Source organism: Salvelinus namaycush, chromosome 22, assembly GCF_016432855.1.
Source record: "Salvelinus namaycush isolate Seneca chromosome 22, SaNama_1.0, whole genome shotgun sequence".
Lineage (NCBI taxonomy): Eukaryota > Metazoa > Chordata > Actinopteri > Salmoniformes > Salmonidae > Salvelinus > Salvelinus namaycush.
In genome coordinates this window covers 16,641,600-16,662,228 of record NC_052328.1, presented here as the reverse complement: position 1 = coordinate 16,662,228, position 20,629 = coordinate 16,641,600, and the positions used below count along the sequence as shown (strand labels likewise).

General features: G+C 42.5%; 1 protein-coding gene across 1 annotated transcript in view; it reads left to right on the top strand.

The window, feature by feature from the left end:
- The window catches only part of LOC120017615 (PDZ domain-containing protein 8-like), a 73,781-nt gene that overhangs the window by 14,061 nt on the left and 39,091 nt on the right, over positions 1-20,629 (top strand). The window contains exons 2-3 of the mRNA XM_038960499.1: positions 9,439-9,567; positions 17,007-17,109. Coding sequence (XP_038816427.1) covers positions 9,439-9,567; positions 17,007-17,109 — 232 coding nt within the window. The remainder of the gene's footprint in view (positions 1-9,438; positions 9,568-17,006; positions 17,110-20,629) is intronic.

The window sequence follows — 20,629 nt, the reverse complement described above, 5'->3', positions numbered from 1 at the left end:
TGGGACCAAATGTTTTGGAGGACATCATGTTGTATGAGTGGGTCAGTGTGTGAACTAGGGTGAGACAGAGAGATGGAGAGCCAAGCTGTGTGTGTCACCCCACACTGGTTGAGGTCAGTCCTCCTGCTGTGGAGCGAGAGCAGGAAACACCCAGGATCTGTTAGGAAATCCCTGCCCTGCTGGGATCAGATTATCAATCTGCCCACATGCCCAATGGAACCGTGGGCCTCCAGTAGATGCTCCTGTAGCATCTCCTCCATTTCGCATCCACAGTGCCATCAAAGTATTCACACCCCTTGACATTTTCTACATTACAGCCTGCATTTAAAATGCATTAAATATAGATTTGTTGTCACTGGCCTACTCACAATACCCCGCAATTTTTACAAATGTTAGGCTGAAATGTCTTGAGTCACTAAGAATTCAACCCCTTTGTTATGGCAAGCCTAAATAAACATAAACACAAGTCACACAAGTTGCATGCACTCACTCTGTGTGCAATAATGGTGTTTAGCATGATTTTTTTAATGACTACCTCATAGGGCTGGGTGATATGGCCAAATATTATATATATATATATATATATACAGTGGGGAGAACAAGTATTTGATACACTGCTGATTTTGCAGGTTTTCCTACTACAAAGCATGGAGAGGTCTGTCATTTTTATCATAGGTACACTTCAACTGTGAGAGACGGAATCTAAAACAAAAATCCAGAAAATCACATTATGATTTTTAAGTAATTAATTTGCATTTTATTGCATGACAAGTATTTGATAACCTACCAACCAGTAAGAATTCCGGCTCTCACAGACCTGTTTGTTTTTCTTTAAGAAGCCCTCCTGTTCTCCACTCATTACCTGTATTAACTGCACCTGTTTGAACTCGTTACCTGTATAAAAGACACCTGTCCACACACTCAATCAAACAGACTCCAACCTCTCCACAAGGCCAAGACCATAGAGCTGTGCAAGGACATCAGGGATAAAATTGTAGACATGCACAAGGCTGGGATGGGCTACAGGACAATAGGCAAGCAGCTTGGTGAGAAGGCAACAACTGTTGGCGCAATTATTAGAAAATGGAAGAAGTTCAAGATGACGGTCAATCACCCTCGGTCTGGGGCTCCATGCAAGATCTCAACTCGTGGGGCATCAATGATCATGAGGAAGGTGAGGGATCAGCCCAGAACTACACGGCAGGACCTGGTCAATGACCTGAAGAGAGCTGGGACCACAGTCTCAAAGAAAACCATTAGTAACACACTACGCCGTCATGGATTAAAATCCTGCAGCGCACGCAAGGTCCCCCTGCTCAAGCCAGCGCATGTCCAGGCCCGTCTGAAGTTTGCCAATGACCATCTGGATGATCCAGAGGAGGAATGGGAGAAGGTCATGTGGTCTGATGAGACAAAAATAGAGCTCTTTGGTCTGAACTCCACTCGCTGTGTTTGGAGGAAGAAGAAGGATGAGTACAACCCCAAGAACACCATCCCAACCGTGAAGCATGGAGGTGGAAACATCATTCTTTGGGGATTCTTTTCTGCAAAGGGGACAGGACGACTGCACCGTATTGAGGGGAGGATGGATGGGGCCATGTATCGCGAGATCTTGGCCAACAACCTCCTTCCCTCAGTAAGAGCATTGAAGATGGGTCGTGGCTGGGTCTTCCAGCATGACAACGACCCGAAACACACAGCCAGGGCAACTAAGGAGTGGCTCCGTAAGCAGCATCTCAAGGTCCTGGAGTGGCCTAGCCAGTCTCCAGACCTGAACCCAATAGAAAATCTTTGGAGGGAGCTGAAAGTCCGTATTGCCCAGCGACAGCCCCGAAACCTGAAGGATCTGGAGAAGGTCTGTATGGAGGAGTGGGCCAAAATCCCTGCTGCAGTGTGTGCAAACCTGGTCAAGAACTACAGGAAACGTATGATCGCTGTAATTGCAAACAAAGGTTTCTGTACCAAATATTAAGTTCTGCTTTTCTGATGTATCAAATACTTATGTCATGCAATAAAATGCAAATTAATTACTTAAAAATCATACAATGTGATTTTCTGGATTTTTGTTTCTCACAGTTGAAGTGTACCTATGATAAAAATTACAGACCTCTCCATGCTTTGTAAGTAGGAAAACCTGCAAAATCGGCAGTGTATCAAATACTTGTTCTCCCCACTGTATATACTGTATTTTTCTAATTTTTTATTAATAAAAGCTCTAAATTTGCTTCATGAGTAGTGCGTGACCCTAGGGTAGCAACACATATATTCTAAATTATTTCAATGGGTCCTTCTCCATTCTGATTGTTTTATACTGTTCAATTCAACTTCAACCTAAAATAATTTCCATCAATTTCTGCATTTCCTGCACTCATTTGAGATCATTTCCACACTGCCACGATATGGGCAAAAATACTAGGCCTTATTTTTAACCAAATGTTGCAATTTAGATCAAAACAGTTGGGTGACCTTTTGGAATCATGGAAATAAAATGTTTATTATAATTCTATAGTTAGAATATAAATAATAGGGGGCACTTTGTTTGTTTGACATGACAACGAATGAAAAAAATGACATGGACGAGTTATTGTGACAAGGTACGAACCAAAGTGATGGTGAGTGTTTCCTAGGGGACCCTATAATCTTTGGCTACATTAAATCTTTATTCACATAGCTAACATGCTTCGCCTATCCCTGTTTGATTTAGAAGGTACTGTTGCACAAACAACATGCTGATATAAGCCTCCGCCTGATACCAGTACTGGTATCAGGCTGTATTAGCTAGCTACGTTTGCTCTGACTAAGTACTTTTATTAGCTAGTTAGCTAGCCGTCGATATAAAACTAGCGATTAACATTAGTGTCTAACACGATTTAGCTTAACTTGCTAAGAAAATACAAACTAGCTGTTTGCAGATGTAAGAAACACAAACTAATATTGTAATTATAGAACGCTTGTGGATTTATACTAAGATCATAGTGCAAACAACATCGTTGTCATCAAACTTGTTGCATGTGCTGCAGACTGAAAGTGTCTCGTGGTCAAGCAACAACAAATGTGCTACTTCAGTGACGGGGTGGGACTAGGTCTGTGTGGAAAGCTGCGTGGAGAGAGTGGAGAGGGATGACTCAAGTAGCGGAGTAAACTATAAAAATGGACGTTACACACGGCGTATCACATTTTAACAAACTAAACATTCAAATACCATTATAGAAGGTAGTAAAAACCCAAACCGGTCCGTGCATAAATACCGGTATATAGTAAAATACGGTATACTGCCTAGCGCTACTACCTCATTCGAGCTGTGAATTTGTAACAGATTCAACCATGAAGACCAACGAGATTTTCCAATGCCTCGCAAAGGACACCTATTGGTATATTAAAAAGCATACATTGAATATCCCTTTGATCACGGTGAAGTTATTAATTACACTTTGGATGGTGTATAAATATACCCAGTCTCTACAAAGATACAGGCGGCATTCCTAACTCAGTTGCTGGAAGGAAAGAAACCCCCTCAGGGATTTCACCATGAGGCCAATGGCGACTTTAAGACAGTTGCAGAGTTGAATGGCTGGTATAGGAGAACTGAGGATGGATCAACAATATTGTAGTGGCTCCACAATACTAACCGAACTGACACAGTGAAAAGAAGGAAGCCTGTGCAGAATAAAAAATATTCCAAAACATGCAAAACAAGTGTGGCAAAGTAATTCACTTTTTGTCCTGAATAAGTGTTATGTTTGGGGCTAATACAAAACATTACTGAGTACCACACTCCATATTTTCAAGCATAGTTGTGGCTTTATGTTATAGGTATGCTAATCGTTAAGGACTGGTGAGTTTTTCAGGATAAAAAAGAAACGGAATGGAGCTTAACACAGGCAAAATCGGAGAAGAGAACCTGGTTGTCTGCTTTCCACCAGACACTGGGAAATGAATTCACCTTTCAGCAGGACAATAACCTAAAACAGAAGGCCACATTTTACACTGTAGTTGCATATCAAGAAGACAGTGATTGTTCCTGAGTGGCCGAGTTACAGTTTTGACTTAAACCTACTTGAAAATCTATGGCAAGACCTGAAAATGGTTGCCTAGCAATGATCAATGACCAATTTGACAGCTTGGAGAATTCTGAAAAGAATAATGGGCAAATGTTGCAGAATCCAGTTGTGGAAAACTCTTTAGGCCAGATTCCAGTTTAGTAAAATACGCCTTTCCAATGCACTTCTCAGTAGTTGGTATTCAAAAGTACCTTTAAAAAATATATATTGTCGTGGATTTTTAATTAAATAGGGTTTTCAGTACATTTATCTTAAGACGTCCCTTTCAATTTATTTATTTATTTCATCTTTATTTAACCAGGTAGGCAAGTTGAGAACAAGTTCTCATTTACAACTGCGACCTGGCCAAGATAAAGCAAAGCAGTTCGACACATATAACAACACAGAGTTATACATGGAGTAAAACAAACACAGTCAATAATACAGTAGAAAAATAAGTCTATATACAATGTGAGCAAATGAGGTGAGATAAGGGAGGTAAAGGCAATAAATAGGCCATGATGGCGAAGTAAATACAATATAGCAAGTAAAACACTGGAATGGTAGATTTGACAGATGAGTGTGCAAAGTAGAAATACTGGGGTGCAAAGGAGCAAAATAAATAAATACAGTAGGGAAGAGGTAGTTGTTTTGGCTATTTTATAGATGGGCTATGTACAGGTGCAGTGATCTGTGAGCTGCTCTGACAGCTGGTGCTTAAAGCTAGTGAGGGAGGTAAGTGTTTCCAGTTTCAGAGATTTTTGTAGTTCGTTCCAGTCATTGGCAGCAGAGAACTGGAAGGAGAGGCGACCAAAGGAGGAATTGGCTTTGGGGGTGACAAGTGAGATATACCTGCTGGAACGCATGCTACGGGTGGGTGCTGCTATGGTGACCAGCGAGCAGAGATAAGGCGGGACTTTACCTAGCAGGGTCTTGTAGATGACCTGGAGCCAGTGGGTTTTGCGACGAGTATGAAGCGAGGGCCAGCCAACGAGAGCGTACAGGTCGCAGTGGTGGGTAGTATATGGAGCTTTGGTGACAAAACGGATGGCACTGTGATAGACTGCATCCAATTTGTTGAGTAGGGTGTTGGAGGCTATTTTGTAAATGACTTCACCGAAGTCGAGGATCGGTAGGATGGTCAGTTTTACAAGGGTATGTTTAGCAGCATGAGTGAAGGATGCTTTGTTGCGAAATAGGAAGCCAATTCTAGATTTGATTTTGGATTGGAGATGCTTAATGTGAGTCTGGAAGGAGAGTTTACAGTCTAACCAGACACAGGTATTTGTAGTTGTCCACATATTCTAAGTCAGAACCGTCCAGAGTAGTGATGCTGGACGGGCGGGCAGGTGCAGGCAGCGATCGGTTGAAGAGCATGCATTTAGTTTTACTTGTATTTAAGAGCAGTTGGAGGCCACGGAAGGAGAGTTGTATGGCATTGAAGCTCATCTGGAGGGTTGTTAACAGTGTCCAAAGAAGGGCCAGAAGTATACAGAATAGTGTCGTCTGCGTAGAGGTGGATCAGAGACCACCCATCAATACGGTGTACCTTTGCTTGAATTTTGTCTACAGACTCAATAGAACATATCGACAGAACCGTTTCAGAATATTAGGGATCAATAAAAGTAAGCTATCTGTCAGCACCAATTGGCAGATTTTAAAAAGGTTAGGAAAGTATTTATGAATCATAAACAGGTTTGGAGAGCCTTTACGCACTAAAGAAAAAACGGTGGTTTGATTCATTCTGAAAATTGCCAAATTCAGTTCTTTAACCCATGGTGATGTTGGAAGATTAGTGTACATAGAATTCTAACAGGGAGGCTAGTGTACACTAGTAGGCTATACCCTCGTCTATTGCCTGCACTAACCATGGAACTGTGTGATGACACAGCCAAGTATTGCACTATGCTGCGGGTTCAAACTGTTACGGCTGGTCTGCACTCTGCTTCATAATGATTTAATTGGCCTACGTCTTTTTTTAATAAAATCAACTGTTAGTAATGATCCTTAGCAATAACCACCTGGCCGTGATTGCGTTTACAGGGGAAGCAAATTAAGGTAAACGAAACAATGTAATTAAATGGAATGATAATGTAGGCTATACCAGCTGAAGGGAACTAACAGTAAATTGGCAGTTGAATATGTGTGGTTATTAGGCCTACTGACGGTCGATACTGATAGTGGCGAAAATTTTACATGATTCAAATAAGAAAGAGAAAGTCGGGGTAGCCTATAATTAAGAGATTTGAGAATGCCCATCCCTGCAAGTTAAAAGGCCATACAATTTAAATGATGCATTGTGGCACAGCATTTCATAAACCTTACTGTTTCACATTTGTCCCCAGCGATTTATAAGCTAAAATATACACTTTAAACAAAAGTATGTGGACACCCCTTCAAATGAGTGGATTCGGCTATTTAAGCTACACTCATTGCTGACAGGTGTATAAAATCGAGCACACAGCCATGCAATCTCCATAGACAAACATTGGCAGTAGAATGGTCTTACTGAAGAGCCCAGTGACTTTCAATGTGGCAGCGTCATTGGATGCCACCTTTCAGTTCGTCACAATTCCTGCCTTGCTAGAGCTGCCATCGGTCACCTGTAAGTGCTGTTATTGTGAGGTGGAAATGTCTAGCAGCAACAACGTCTCAGCTGCGAAGTGGTAGGCCACACAAGCTCACAGAACAAGACCGCCGAGTGCTAAAGCGCGTTAAAATTGTGTCCTCAGTTGCAACACCCACTACTGAGTTCCGAACTGCCTCTGGAAGCAACATCAGCACAAGAACTGTTCTTCGGGAGCTTCATGAAATGGGTTTCCATAGTCGAGCAGCTGCACACAAGCCTAAGATCACCATGCGCAATTCCAAGCGTCGGCTGGAGTGGTGTAAAGCTCGCCGCCATGGGACTCTGGAGCAGTGGAAACTCGTTCTCTGGAGTGATGAATCACGCTTTACCATCTGGCAATCCGACGGATGAATCTGGGTTTGGCAGATGCCAGGAGAACACTACCTTCCCGAATGCATAGTGCCAACTGTGGTGGTGGAGGAGGAATAATGGTCTGGGGCGGTTTTTCATGGTTCGGGCTAGGCCCATAGGTGAAGGGAAATCTTTATTATTATTTTTTTTTTAACCCCCTTTTTCTCCCCAATTTCGTGGTATCCAATTGTTAGTAGTTACTGTCTTGTCTCATCGCTACAACTCCCGTACGGGCTCGGGAGAGACGAAGGTCGAGAGCCATGCGTCCTCCGAAACACAACCCAACCAAGCCGCAGTGCTTCTTAACACAGTGCGCATCCAACCCGGAAGCCAGCCGCACCAATGTGTCGGAGGAAACACCATACACCTAGCGACCTGGTCAGCGTCCACTGCGCCCGGCCCGCCACAGGAGTCGCTAGTGCGCAATGAGACAAGGATATCCCTACCGGCCAAACCCTTCCTAACCTGGACGACGCTAGGCCAATTGTGCGTCGCCCCATGGACCTCCCGGTCGCGGCCGGCTGCGACAGAGCCTGAGCTCGAACCCAGAGTCTCTGGTGGCACAGCTAGCACTGCGATGCAGTGCCTTAGACCACTGCGCCACCCGGGAGGCCGGTGAAGAGAAATCTTACCTCTACGGCATACAATGACATTCTAGACGATTCTGTGCTTCCAACTTTCTGGCAACAGTTTGGGGAAGGCCCTTTCCTGTTTCAGCATGACAATGCCACGTGCACAAAGTGAGGTCCATACAGAAATGGTTTGATGACATTGGTGTGGAAGAACTTGACTGGCCTGCACAGAGCCCTGACCTCAACCCCATCGAACACCTTTGGGATTAATTGGAACGCTGACTGCGAGCCAGGCTTGAACGCCCAATGTCAGTGCCCAACCTCACTAATGCTCTTGTACCTCAAGTCCCCGCAGCAATGTTTCAATATCTAGTGGAAAGCTTTGCCAGAAGAGTGGAGGCTGTTCTAGCAGCAAAGGGGGGACCAACTCCATATTAATGTCCAATATTTTTGGAATGAGATGTTCAATGAGCAGGTGTCCACATACTTTTGGCCATGTAGTGCATACTTCCATAAAATTTCCGACTGGTACCGGGGAACAACATACTTTTGGTCATGTAGTTTATCTAAAGCATGTGTCATTTATATTTACAATTCCCTTATTCAAACAGTTAATGGAGAATGGTGTTATTTCTATCGAAAAAGAAAAAGAAAGAACATGCTTTTCCCACTTGGAACCGGTAGGTTCACTAGACCTTATTCATGGTTTCCTTGTGTGTAAGGTGGTGGAGTTATTAGGGAATTAAGTCAAGGTCAGAATACAGCGAATTTGTAGACACACCCAAAAGTAATAGCAGGTCAATAGAATGCCATTCTCATGCTTAAGTTCAAGGTCATAATATGCATAGAGAGAAAAGTGCATTAAAAGGGAATTGTGTCCCATTTACATGGCTTAATTGGGCCCTTAATCTGAATCGAGCCCTTAGAGACTTACCCAGAAAGACTCACAGCTGTATTCGCTGCCAAAGGTGCTTTTACAAGGCATTGACTCCGCCGTGTGAATACTTATGCAAGTGATATTTCTGAATTAAATTTTCAATAATTTGCCAACATTTCTAAATCATATTTTCACTTTGTTCGTTATGGGGTATTGTGTGTAGATGGGTGAGAAATTGATTTAATCCATTTTGAATTCAGGCTGTAACACAACAAATGTGGAATAAGTCAATGGGTATGCATACTTTCTGAAGACACTATCTCTTCTCCATCTCTCCCCCACTTTTCCTCTCATCTCACCATCCTCCTCCTCATCATCCATCCCTCTTTACTTTTTCAACTCAGCCTACTTTGTGCCTATGCTGATGTGTAGGTGTCGTGATGAAGCAGTCAATAGCAGCTTTAGCATACATTTTAGTCAGTTGGTTATCTCCTTATCACTGAGCCCGTGTTCAGTCACTCAAGTGAAACAATCCAGAGGATGATGACAAAGCAGAGACGCTAACCGGTTCTGTGTCTGTTAAACTATTGCTGTGGGCTAACAGCACATAATCTGAAACGTAGACAGTAGCGAGTTAGCACCGGATGTCCTCAGGGCTTTGCTTCTCAACTTCTCCAGCAGTATGGTGGTTAGAAAAGCAGAACTAAGAAGTGTTTTAAGCAATGCTTAATCGCTGAATCAAATTGCTGATACAGTAGTGTTTGGGATTTGAGGGAAGTGATCACAAGTGCTCTGTTATTTTCTTCCCCCAGTGGAAAAGCCATAGGCCTATGCATAGATTGTCAAACACTGCTCAATGAAGTGTTGAATCCCTCTGTCGTTATGTTCACACTGAAATCACTAGCAGTATACAACAAATGGACAACCATTTTCTAATTTAATCATTGTCTGTTATGTGTTTTTTTACAGATACAAACCCTTTTTCCCGTTCCAAGTGCAACCTCCTATCGGGTCTTCCGCCTGTGACTTGGACCTCTCCGTTCAGGACTCAGGATTGGTGGAGGGACGGCTTAGGGTCACCCTTGTTGAATGTAGCAGGTAGGATGTCTCATGCCCTGTTTACATCGTGACATATTTCATTTCGCCTTACGTCATCTTGACGGAATCTTGCCCCACTACATAACGGACAAGAGTAGTGTTTGTAACGCAAGATGTTGGAGACCCTGTCTGTTGTCAAAGATAGCATTTATTTTATTCAAACCAGGATAAATATTGTTTTAAGTGATAATAAAACATGTTTTGTTTAGTTACTTTTTCTTCAACTTGTTTCTCTAATTTTATAGCAAGTCAAGCTTGCCTGCACTGCAGCTAGCTAGCTAGATGCTAGGCTAGGTTGAAGATACCATTGTAGCTTGCGACGTCCACCTAATAATTATCATCAAAAACAAACGTCATTACCATCACAATCAACTTAAACAGGAAGCAACTGTCATATAATATAATTGGCTCACAGCTAATGTGTATTATTTAACATGACTACTAAATTTGTGCTCACTTATAGGAATGGGTCATTGTTTACAAGTTGCTAGCTATCCCATAAAGCCCTCAATATTTTAATCTTCTGTAGTTTGGCAACTTCCTGTTCTACGACGGACTCTGGCTGGACTTTAGACGATGCAATGTTTGAACATATTTAAAGTATGCGGCGTCTGTCTCGCAACGGAGCCTTCAACCGCAAGGTGGAGTGCTTATGGGTAATGTGAACCAGGATTCTGTCTTGGGAACACGGGGAGGGGGGATATTTCCCAATGCATCACAGCAATACCTTGCTTTTTCAGAGATGATATGAGAATATAATTATACACACACTGAGCCAACAGTGTTACGGTCCTAAGAGGCCTATTGAGACTAAGAGCAGGCTATTGATCATTATTAGTAGTTCTACAGTACTTGCAGTTTGTCTGCAGTCTCCACAGCTTTTCTGCACAGGGATACAATATACTGTGTGTAACTTATACAGTTGCGGACAATTAGTGCCTTTGGAAAGTATTCAGACCCATTGACTATTTCGACATTTTGTTACGTTACAGCCTTATTCTAAAATGTATTAAATAAAAAAGTCCTCAGCAATTTGGAAAGGCACACCTGTCTATATAAGGTCCCACAGTTGACAGTGCATGTCAGAGCAAAAACCAAGCCAAGAGGTCGAATGAATTGTCTGTAGAGCTCCGTGACAGGATTGTGTCGGCACAGATCTGGGGAAGGGTACCAAAAAATGTCTGCAGCATTGAAGGTCCCCATGAACACAGTGGCATCCATCATTCTTAAATCGAATTCTAATTCTTCTATGTATGAGTGGTGCCCTCTACCAACTGCTGCTTTCAGATCTCGCCGTAGGTTTTGGATGTGATTCCGATACCGACCCTTCGCTGGCCACTCCAGAACAGTCCAGCGTTTCTTCTTGACCCATTCCTGGGTGCGTTTTGATGCGTGTTTGGGGCCTGGTCCTGCTGGAAGATCCACAGCCTTCAATGGAAACCCAGTTTTTGGACACACGGTTGAACTTTAAAACACCTTGAAAATCTGCTGATTTCATGATGCCTTGCACGTGTTCAAGGCCTCTAGTACCAGAGGCAGAAAAGCAACCCCACTGTATTATCAAACCTCGCCATGTTTGATTGTAGAGAAGGTGTTCTTTTCATTGAATGCTTAATTTGGTTTTCGGTATTCACAGCGCTGATCTGAGCTAGCTCTACATTTGTTTCAATGGTCCACAGCAGTTTCCCCAGGATTTAAGCTTGTTTTAGGTGGTGTTTTGATATGTTCAATGAGGCTTTCTTGTGTCTCTTTCAGTAGTGGGGTCTTCCTATGTTTACCAACGACCACATGAAACGTTCAAAGAAAATCATACCCTCCCTAAAATCAAACATGGGGAGGGTCAGTAATGCTGTGCTAAGCTGCCTCTGGTAATGGGGGCGTTGAACGTGTGCAAGACATCATGAAAACAGCAGATTGTCAAGGTGTTTTGGAGTGCAATGTTCAACCTTGTGTCCAAAAACTGGATCTCTGTTAAAGGTCGTGGGTTTTCTAGCTGGACAACAACCCCAAACACACATCAAAAGCACCTTGGAATGGTTCAAGAACAAGCGCTGGACTGTTCTGGAGTTGCCAGCAAAGTCCAGATCTGAATCACATCTATAACCTATGGTGGGAGATGAAAACAGCAGTTGGAGGGCACTCAAACATTGATAAATTAGAGCAGTTGAAAAGTGTGCCAACTTGCCAGTAGAAATGTGCAGAAAGCTCATTGATGGCTACAATAAGCATTTGTTGGCAGTTCTCTTAGCCAATGGCTCTGCAACCAAGTACTAGCTTCAGGGTGGCAATAATTTTGTTCAAGCCATTTTGTCTTAAGTTTACAATTTTCATTTAGAAAATAAAGTTAACATAAATAGAATGTAATATAACTGGTAACGTAGTGTCTGTCAACAGACTGGAATGCGACGACTAATGAAGAACTTCGGTCCGGGGCGCAGATTGTTCAGCACTGATCATTTGGAAAAATCTAGATTTTTCAGGTGTTCGCATCTTTCAAATTTTGGAAAGACTGTCTCGTATGTTGCAAAGAGAGGGGGGTGGAGCTACCGCTCTGTGTCTGCCTCTCGTTCGTTCTAGTATATTTTCTAACATGTCTCCCTTAGAATTGAATCAAGCATCTTACGCAATATTTTAGTTCTGGGTTTCTGAGATTACATCTGCGTTAAAAGGGGCTAAAACAGTCTGGACTATATCTAGACCTTGCATTTTTCACCACTATGTGCTAGGTGTCCAATCCTGCTCTTGGTAAAGGCTCTGGCCACACCCATGAAGGAAATACATCACGAATAAACTTAATCAGCAAGGCTACACATTTACCAGGTAATTTAGTTACCTTCTGCTCAAAGTAGCCTAATCCATTTGGGTAACAATGCCTTGCACAGTTAAAAAGCAGGGTGTTTGTATTTAGGTAGGTCATGTATCTCTTCTCTAGTCTCCCCTACCTTCCTAAAACACAGCCACATCTCCTCTGGGCCAATGACAACTTAAACATGTCAGCTCTGGGCCTGAGAAGTGTCTCCTCCACCCTGTCCTGATGGCGGTGTAAGTCTTTGTTGTGTTGTGTTGCTTGGGTCTAGTAGTGGAGTGGCCGCAAGACTGTAGGACACCAGAAAAGCTCCTCATTAATAATACACAGTCCTTGCCCATTATGAGGCCAGGCCCAAGCTATGGCTGGCTGGCACTTCTATCCTTACAGCTGCTGCAAATGGATACCCTCTTACCTCACTGGGCGCAGCCAGATATGTCTGACAATGACGCCCATCCACTTCAATTTACACAGGCTCTACCGTGCCTAATATTGCGTTTGTCCCTGTAGGATTCCATTGGGATGGAGCCAAATGAAACCGAACTGCGAGATAGTCTTTGTTTTTCTGAATAGGCAATGCATTTTTAAGAGGAGGAATAAAAGGTTGTTGATAATCAGAGGAGCATCATAATATTCTAAATAGACCTGAAATGATCAGTGAATTGGTTCAGATGAATATTTTATAGATTGTAAATAGCAACAAGACCATTTTAAACTGCCTGTCATGTTCTTTATTTTTATGTTCTCTTAGTTTTGATTGGTTACTTTCTGTCTGTTGGTTGCTGCCAACTGACAGTGAAAAACCTCTTAATGTAATGATAGCATGCTTGCTTTCTCTTGCCTACCATGCATCCACCATATACTGTATACAGTTGAAGTCAGAAGTTTACATACACCTTAGCCAAATACATTTAAAATCCGTTTTTTCACAATTCCTGACATTTAATCCTAGTGAAAATTCCCTGTCTTAGGTCAGTTAGGATCACCACTTTATTTTAAGAATGTGAAATGTCAGAATAATAGTGGAGGGAATGATTTATTTCAGCCTTTATTTCTTTCATCACATTCCCAGTGGGTCAGAAGTTTACATACAATCCAATCCCTCCTGCAGCAAAGCACCCCCACAACATGATGCTGCCACCCCCGTGCTTCACGGTTGGGATGGTGTTCTTCGGCTTGCAAGCCTCCCCCTTTTTCCTCCAAACATAACGATGGTCATTATGGCCAAACAGTTCTATTTTTGTTTCATCAGACCAGAGGACATTTCTCCAAAAAGTATGATCTTTGTCCCCATGTGCAGTTGCAAACCATAGTCTGGCTTTTTTTTTTGTGGTTTTGGTGCAGTGGCTTCTTCCTTGCTGAGCGGCCTTTCAGGTTATGTCGATATAGGACTCGTTTTACTGTGGAAAAATATGCTTTTGTGCCTGTTTCCTCCAGCATCTTCACAAGGTCTTTTGCTGTTGTTCTGGGATTGATTTGCACTTTTCGCACCAAAGTACGCTAATCTCTAGGAGACAGAATGCGTCTCCTTCCTGAGCGGTATTTTTTATTTTTTTAAACCTTTTTATTTAACTAGGCAAGTCAGTTAATTACAAATTCTTATTTTCAATGACGGCCTAGGAACAGTGGGTTAACTGCCTTGTTCAGGGGCAGAACGACAGATTTTTACCTTGTCCGCTCGGGGATTCGTTCTTGCAACCTTTCGGTTACTAGTCCAACGCTCTAACCACGAGGATACCTGACGCACAAATTTATGACGGCTGCGTGGTCCCATAGTGTTTATACTTGCGTACTATTGTTTGTACAAATCAACGTAGTACCTTCAGGCGTTTGGAAATTGCTCCCAAGGATGATTCAGACTTGTGTCTACAATTTTTCTTTCTGAGGTCTTGGATGATTTCTTTTGATTTCCCAATGATGTCAAGCAAAGAGGCACTGAGTTTGAAGGTAGGCCTTGAAATACATCCTAAGGTACACCTCCAATTGACTCAAATTATGTCAATTAGCCTATCAGAAGCTTCTAAAGCCATGACATCATTTTCTGGAATTTTCCAAGCTGTTTAAAGGCACAGTCAACTATGTAAACTTCTGACCCACTGGAATTGTGATACAGTGAAATAATCTGTCTGTAAACAATTGTTGGAAAAATTACTTGTGTCATGCACAATGTAGATGTCCTAACCGAATTGCCAAAACTATAGTTTGTTAATAAGAAATTTGTGGAGTGGTTGAAAAACGAGTTTTAATGACTCCAACCTAAGTGTATGTAAACTTCCGACTTCAACTGTACAGTCGTGGCCAAAAGTTTTGAGAATGACACAAATATTAATTTTCAGTCTGCTGCCTCACTTTGTATGATTGCAATTTGCATATACTCCAGAATGTTATGAAGAGTGATCAGATGAATTGCAATTAATTGCAAAGTCCCTCTGTGCCATCCAAATGAACTGAATCCCCAAAAAACATTTCCACTGCATTTCAGCCCTGCCACAAAAGGACCAGCTGACATCATGTCAGTGATTCTCTCGTTAACACAGATGTGAGTGTTGACGAGGACAAGGCTGGAGATCACTCTGTCATGCTGATTGAGTTCGAATAACAGACTGGAAGCTTCAAAAGGAGGGTGGTGCTTGGAATCATTGTTCTTCCTCTGTCAACCATGGTTACCTGCAAGGAAACACGTGCCGTCATCATTGCTTTGCACAAAAAGGGCTTCACAGGCAAGGATATTGCTGCCAGTAAGATTGCACCTAAATCAACCATTTATCGGATCATCAAGAACTTCAAGGAGAGCGGTTCAATTGTTGTGAAGAAGACTTCAGGGCGCCCAAGAAAGTCCAACAAGCGCCAGGACCGTCTCCTAAAGTTGATTCAGCTGCGGGATCGGGGCACCACCAGTACAGCACTTGCTCAGGAATGGCAGCAGGCAGGTGTGAGTGCATCTGCACGCACAGCACAGTGAGGAGAAGACTTTTGGAGGATGGCTTGATGTCAAGAAGGGCAGCAAAGAAGCCACTTCTCTCCAGGAAAAACATCAGGGACAGACTGATATTCTGCAAAAGGTACAGGGATTGGACTGCTGAGGACTGGGGTAAAGTCATTTTCTCTTAATCCCCTTTCCGATTGTTTTTGGCATCCGGAAAAAAGCTTGTCCGGAGAAGACAAGGTGAGCGCTACCATCAGTCCTGTGTCATGCCAACAGTAAAGCATCCTGAGACCATTCATGTGTGGGGTTGCTTCTCAGCCAAGGGAGTGGGCTCACTCACAATTTTGCCTGAGAACACAGCCATGAATAAAGAATGGTACCAACACATCCTCCGAGAGCAACTTCTCCCAACCATCCAGGAAAAGTTTGGTGACAAACAATGCCTTTTCCAGCATGATGGAGCACCTTACCATAAGGCAAAAGTGACAACTAAGTGACTCGGGGAACAAAACATTGATATTTTGGGTCCATGGCCAGGAAACTCCCCAGACCTTAATCCCACTGAGAACTTGTGGTCAATCCTCAAGAGGCGGGTGGACAAACAAAACCCCACAAATTCTGACAAACTCCAAGCATTGATTATGCAAGAATGGGCTGCCATCAGTCAGGATGTGGCCCAGAAGTTAATTGACAGCATGCTATTTGTCAATAAAAGCCTTTGACACTTATGAAATGCTTGTAATTATACTTCAGTATTCCATAGTAACATTTGACAAAAATATCTAAAGACACTGAGGCAGCAGACTTTGTGAAAATTAATATTTGTGTCATTCTCAAAACTTTTGGCCACGACTTTATATAATACATGAATTTGAAAACATTATTGTGTTTTGGTAACTTATTTAAAGCCAGGCACTGGCTAGTGAACCAGTTAAGACACTGGTCAAGACAGAAGGGTGTCCAAAGTTTAAGTGGCCAGATTTGACCTCAATTTTTAAAGGAGTTTGACAAAATTATAATTAGTCAGTGACTGGCAGGATTAGGTTGTCAAGTCTGTGTAAAATGTATTGTCTGTTACCAGCAGATGGAGACACAGTCAGCATATTGTTCATCCAGAATCCAGTATGTCATCTGCACATCCTGTTTACAGATAGAGCTCAATTGAGTTAATGGGACAAGAACATACATATCCAGTGGTGTAATTGAGGCAAATAAAAATAGTTACTACTGTTTCTTTTTGAAACACTTGTCAATTGTGTTTTTATGACTTTAAAATAAGTTGAAACTATCATTTTCAATTAGGTCTACCTACTGTATATTGTAGAAAGTAATCCTGCAATATAAATAGTTTAACACTTCAAATGCGCATCTACTACTGCTTTCCCTTAGTATTTTACTATTTTTTGGTGTATTTTCATCACTTCACAAAAGGGCAGCAATAGCCTTGACAGTGTTTGCTTCAGTATCCTTGTACCATTGGTCAGGGGTCTCTGATGCATCCTAGTAGTACCTGAAAACACTTGTCCCAGCCCAAATAATTTGGTTCGTCTACAGTGGCATCAAGGTCTTTCAAGTGTGTACGTCTGTATTTTAAATATATTGTTACATATTGTTACATAGGCAATGCACTACACATAGGGAGACGGAGAGAGTCAGCAACGATGTACTGTCTAAAATTAGCTTTTTCTTCTCTAATTTCTCCCTCAGGCTTTTTATCCTGGGCTCGTACGACAGAGAGACCTACGTGCACTGCACCTTTGAGCTGAGCAGCCACGAGTGGAAAGAGAAAACACGCAGCTCCATCAAAACGGTGGGCTTCTTTAAGATACTGTCCCCCCCCCATGTAAAACACCAGTCATCTTTCTTAAAGACCACCCAAGCGTAATGCCTATTTGTCAGACAAAGAGCCAGAGGGCTACTGACACATGTTTGATCTGCCATGTTCAACTAGGGGAGCTAGGGAATCATAGTTTTTTCCTTAAGAAGAACAACAAGCAGTATCGTATTGGTGCTCCATGTTATTTTTGTGTTCCTAATCAATTGTCACAATATGACAATAGTGTTTAACTTCTTATAGATGAGTTACATTTGTGACACATTAATTGGCTGGTACAAAACACCTAATGGTGACATTTACCGGTTTCACTGATGGTATATTTTTATTCAAAGATATTAACATGATCGAGACCATAGTCATTAGAGAAGAAGCATGGAATACTTGATCTATTGATTCAAAACTTTTATTGTCCCCCATCTGAAGTCAATTTCCCCCAGTGACATTTTGAAAGCAACAAAAATAATCGAGCCTTAGAGCAAACCTTTTCTAATTGCAGCAATTCAGAGATATTAACATTATAACATGGGACTTGTTCGGAAGTGACTAATGACTGTTTGAGACGAAAATGGCAAGTCTAATTACTGACCATCACTCACACATAATGTTATTATGTTGTAGCAGCTTCCATCCTATCCAGCAGAGGGCAATGCCACTATAACATTTGTTCCTCGCTACATCACTTGCAAAAAATAAAGGGACATTTTCAGTAAAATAGTTCATATCAGTAATCCTCATTTACTGTATGTGCTCTCAGTAAGCCATGCGTTCTAGCATGCCACGATCTGTAAGTTACAGTTGTGTGTGTGATATTTGTGTTGAAGAGAGAAAGACCATCTCAAATAATTTTCAACAGGCTTTCATTGGAAAGTGAGACCCAGTTTTATCTCTACCATCACATTTTCTCATATAAAGCTTGGTTGGGTGTAATAGCCCAACTCCCCCTGAGACACCTTTGGAAAGTGGAGTCACGGCCAGGTTCTGTCATTATCAACGGCGACCCTGGAGCAATTAAGTGCCTAGATCAAGGGCACATCGACAGATTTTTCACCTTGTCGGCTCTGGGATTCAAACTGCCGACCTTTCGGTTACTGGCCCAATGCTCTAACCGCTAGGCTACCTGCCTGCAATAAAAGCTATGACTCTCAGACATGCTACAACACAATTTCTTCAACATTCCTTCCAATGTACAACCCATCAACTGTAGCCGCTGAGGTAAGTGTTCAACTTGACCAATATGGCTGTCACCCGGGGTGTCCCTCTAATGACATCCTCTTCAGACAGAGTGCTGTAGCTAGCTCTCCATTAATATGCAACCTAGAGATGCAGATGCAAGGTGGCATTTGGGCCGTTGTATCAGCCTCTTGCAGCTTGTGTCCCAAGCAGGACCATGCTAAGGATTAAAGGCGATACCATCTTAAAAAAGGTCACTCTCCTTTTCTCTCTCTGCATATTCCTTTGCGTTTTTATTCCAAGAATGATCGCTGGAGATGAGGCCCAACTATCCTCTGAACAAGGCTCTCTGTGTGGCACATGTATGTTAATGCACTGAACAAAAATATAAACACAACATTTAAATTGTTGGTCCCATGTTTCATGAGCTGAAATAGAAGATCCCAGAAATTTTCCATATACACAAAAAGCTTATTTTGCGCCAAAATTAGTTTACATCCCTGTTAGTGAGCATTTGTCCTTTGCCAAGATAATCCATCCGTCTGACAGGTGTGGCATATCAAGAAGCTGATTAAACAGCATGAACATTACACAGGTGCACCTTGTGTTGTGTACAATAAAAGGCCACTCCAAAATGTGCAGTTGTCACACAACACAATGTCACAGATGTCTCAAGTTTTGAGGGAGCATGCAATTGGCTTGCTGACTGCAGGAATGTCCACCAGACCTGTTGCCAGAGAATTAAATGTTCATTTATCTACCATAAGCCACCTCGGACGTACTGCCAAATTCTCTAAAAACGACAAACTGGCCTCACAACCGCAGATCATGTGTTACAACGCCAGCCCAAGATCTCCACATCCGGTTTCTTCACCTACGGGATCGTCTGAGACCAGCCACCCAGACAGCTGATGAAACTGTGAATTTCAGCGCAAACTGTCAGAAACCATCTCAGGGAAGCTCATCTGCGTGCTCGTCCTCACAAGGGTCTTGACCTGACTGCAGTTTGGCATCATAACCGACTTAAGTGGGAAAATGCTCACCTTCGATGGTCGCTTGCACAGATGAATTCCGGTTTCAACTGTACCGGGCAAATTGCAGACAGCGTGTATGGCGTCGTGTGGGCGAGCGGTTTGCTGAAATCAACGTTGTGAACAGAGCGCCCCATGGTGGCGGGTGGGGTCATGGTATGTGCAGGCATATGCTACGGACAGTGAACACAATTGCATTTTGGCAATGGCAATTCGAATGCACAGAGATATACCGTGATGAGATCCTGAGGCCCATTGTTGTGCCATTCATCCCCCACCATCACCTCATATTTCAGCATGGTAATGCACGGCCCCATGTTGCAACGATCTGTACATAATTCCTGGAAGTTGAAAATGTCCCAGTTCTTCCAAGGCCGTTATACTCACCAAACTGGCTCTAACCAGAATAGAAAGAGTGGGAGGCCCCGGTGAACAACTGAGCAAGAGAACAAGTACATTAGTGTCTAGTTTGAGAAACAGACGCCTCACAAGTCCTCAACTGGCAACTTCATTAAATAGTACCCACAAAACACCAGTCTCAATGTCAACAGTGAAGAGGCGACTGAGATGCAGTGCCGTAGACCACTGCGTCCGTGTGTGTTAACTATTTAACTGTACTAGAATGCTTTTTAAAGGCTGCAAAATTCAATTAAATACAGTGGGGCAAAAAAGTATTTAGTCAGCCACCAATTGTGCAAGTTCTCCCACTTAAAAAGATGAGAGGCCTGTAATTTTCATCATAGGTACACTTCAACTATGACAGACAAAATCCAGAAAATCACATTGTAGGATTTTTTATGAATTTATTTGCAAATTATGGTGGAAAATAAGTATTTGGTCAATAACAAAAGTTTCTCAATACTTTGTTATATACCCTTTGTTGGCAATGACAGAGGTCAAACGTTTTCTGTAAGTCTTCACAAGGTTTTCACACACTGTTGCTGGTATTTTGGCCCATTCCTCCATGCAGATCTCCTCTAGAGCAGTGATGTTTTGGGGCTGTTGCTGGGCAACACGGACTTTCAACTCCCTCCAAAGATTTTCTATGGGGTTGAGATCTGGAGACTGGCTAGGCCACTCCAGGACCTTGAAATGCTTCTTACGAAGCAACTCCTTCATTGCCCGGGCGGTGTGTTTGGGATCATTGTCATGCTGAAAGACCCAGCCACGTTTCATCTTCAATGCCCTTGCTGATGGAAGGAGGTTTTCACTCAAAATCTCACGATACATGGCCCCATTCATTCTTTCCTTTACACGGATCAGTCGTCCTGGTCCCTTTGCAGAAAAACAGC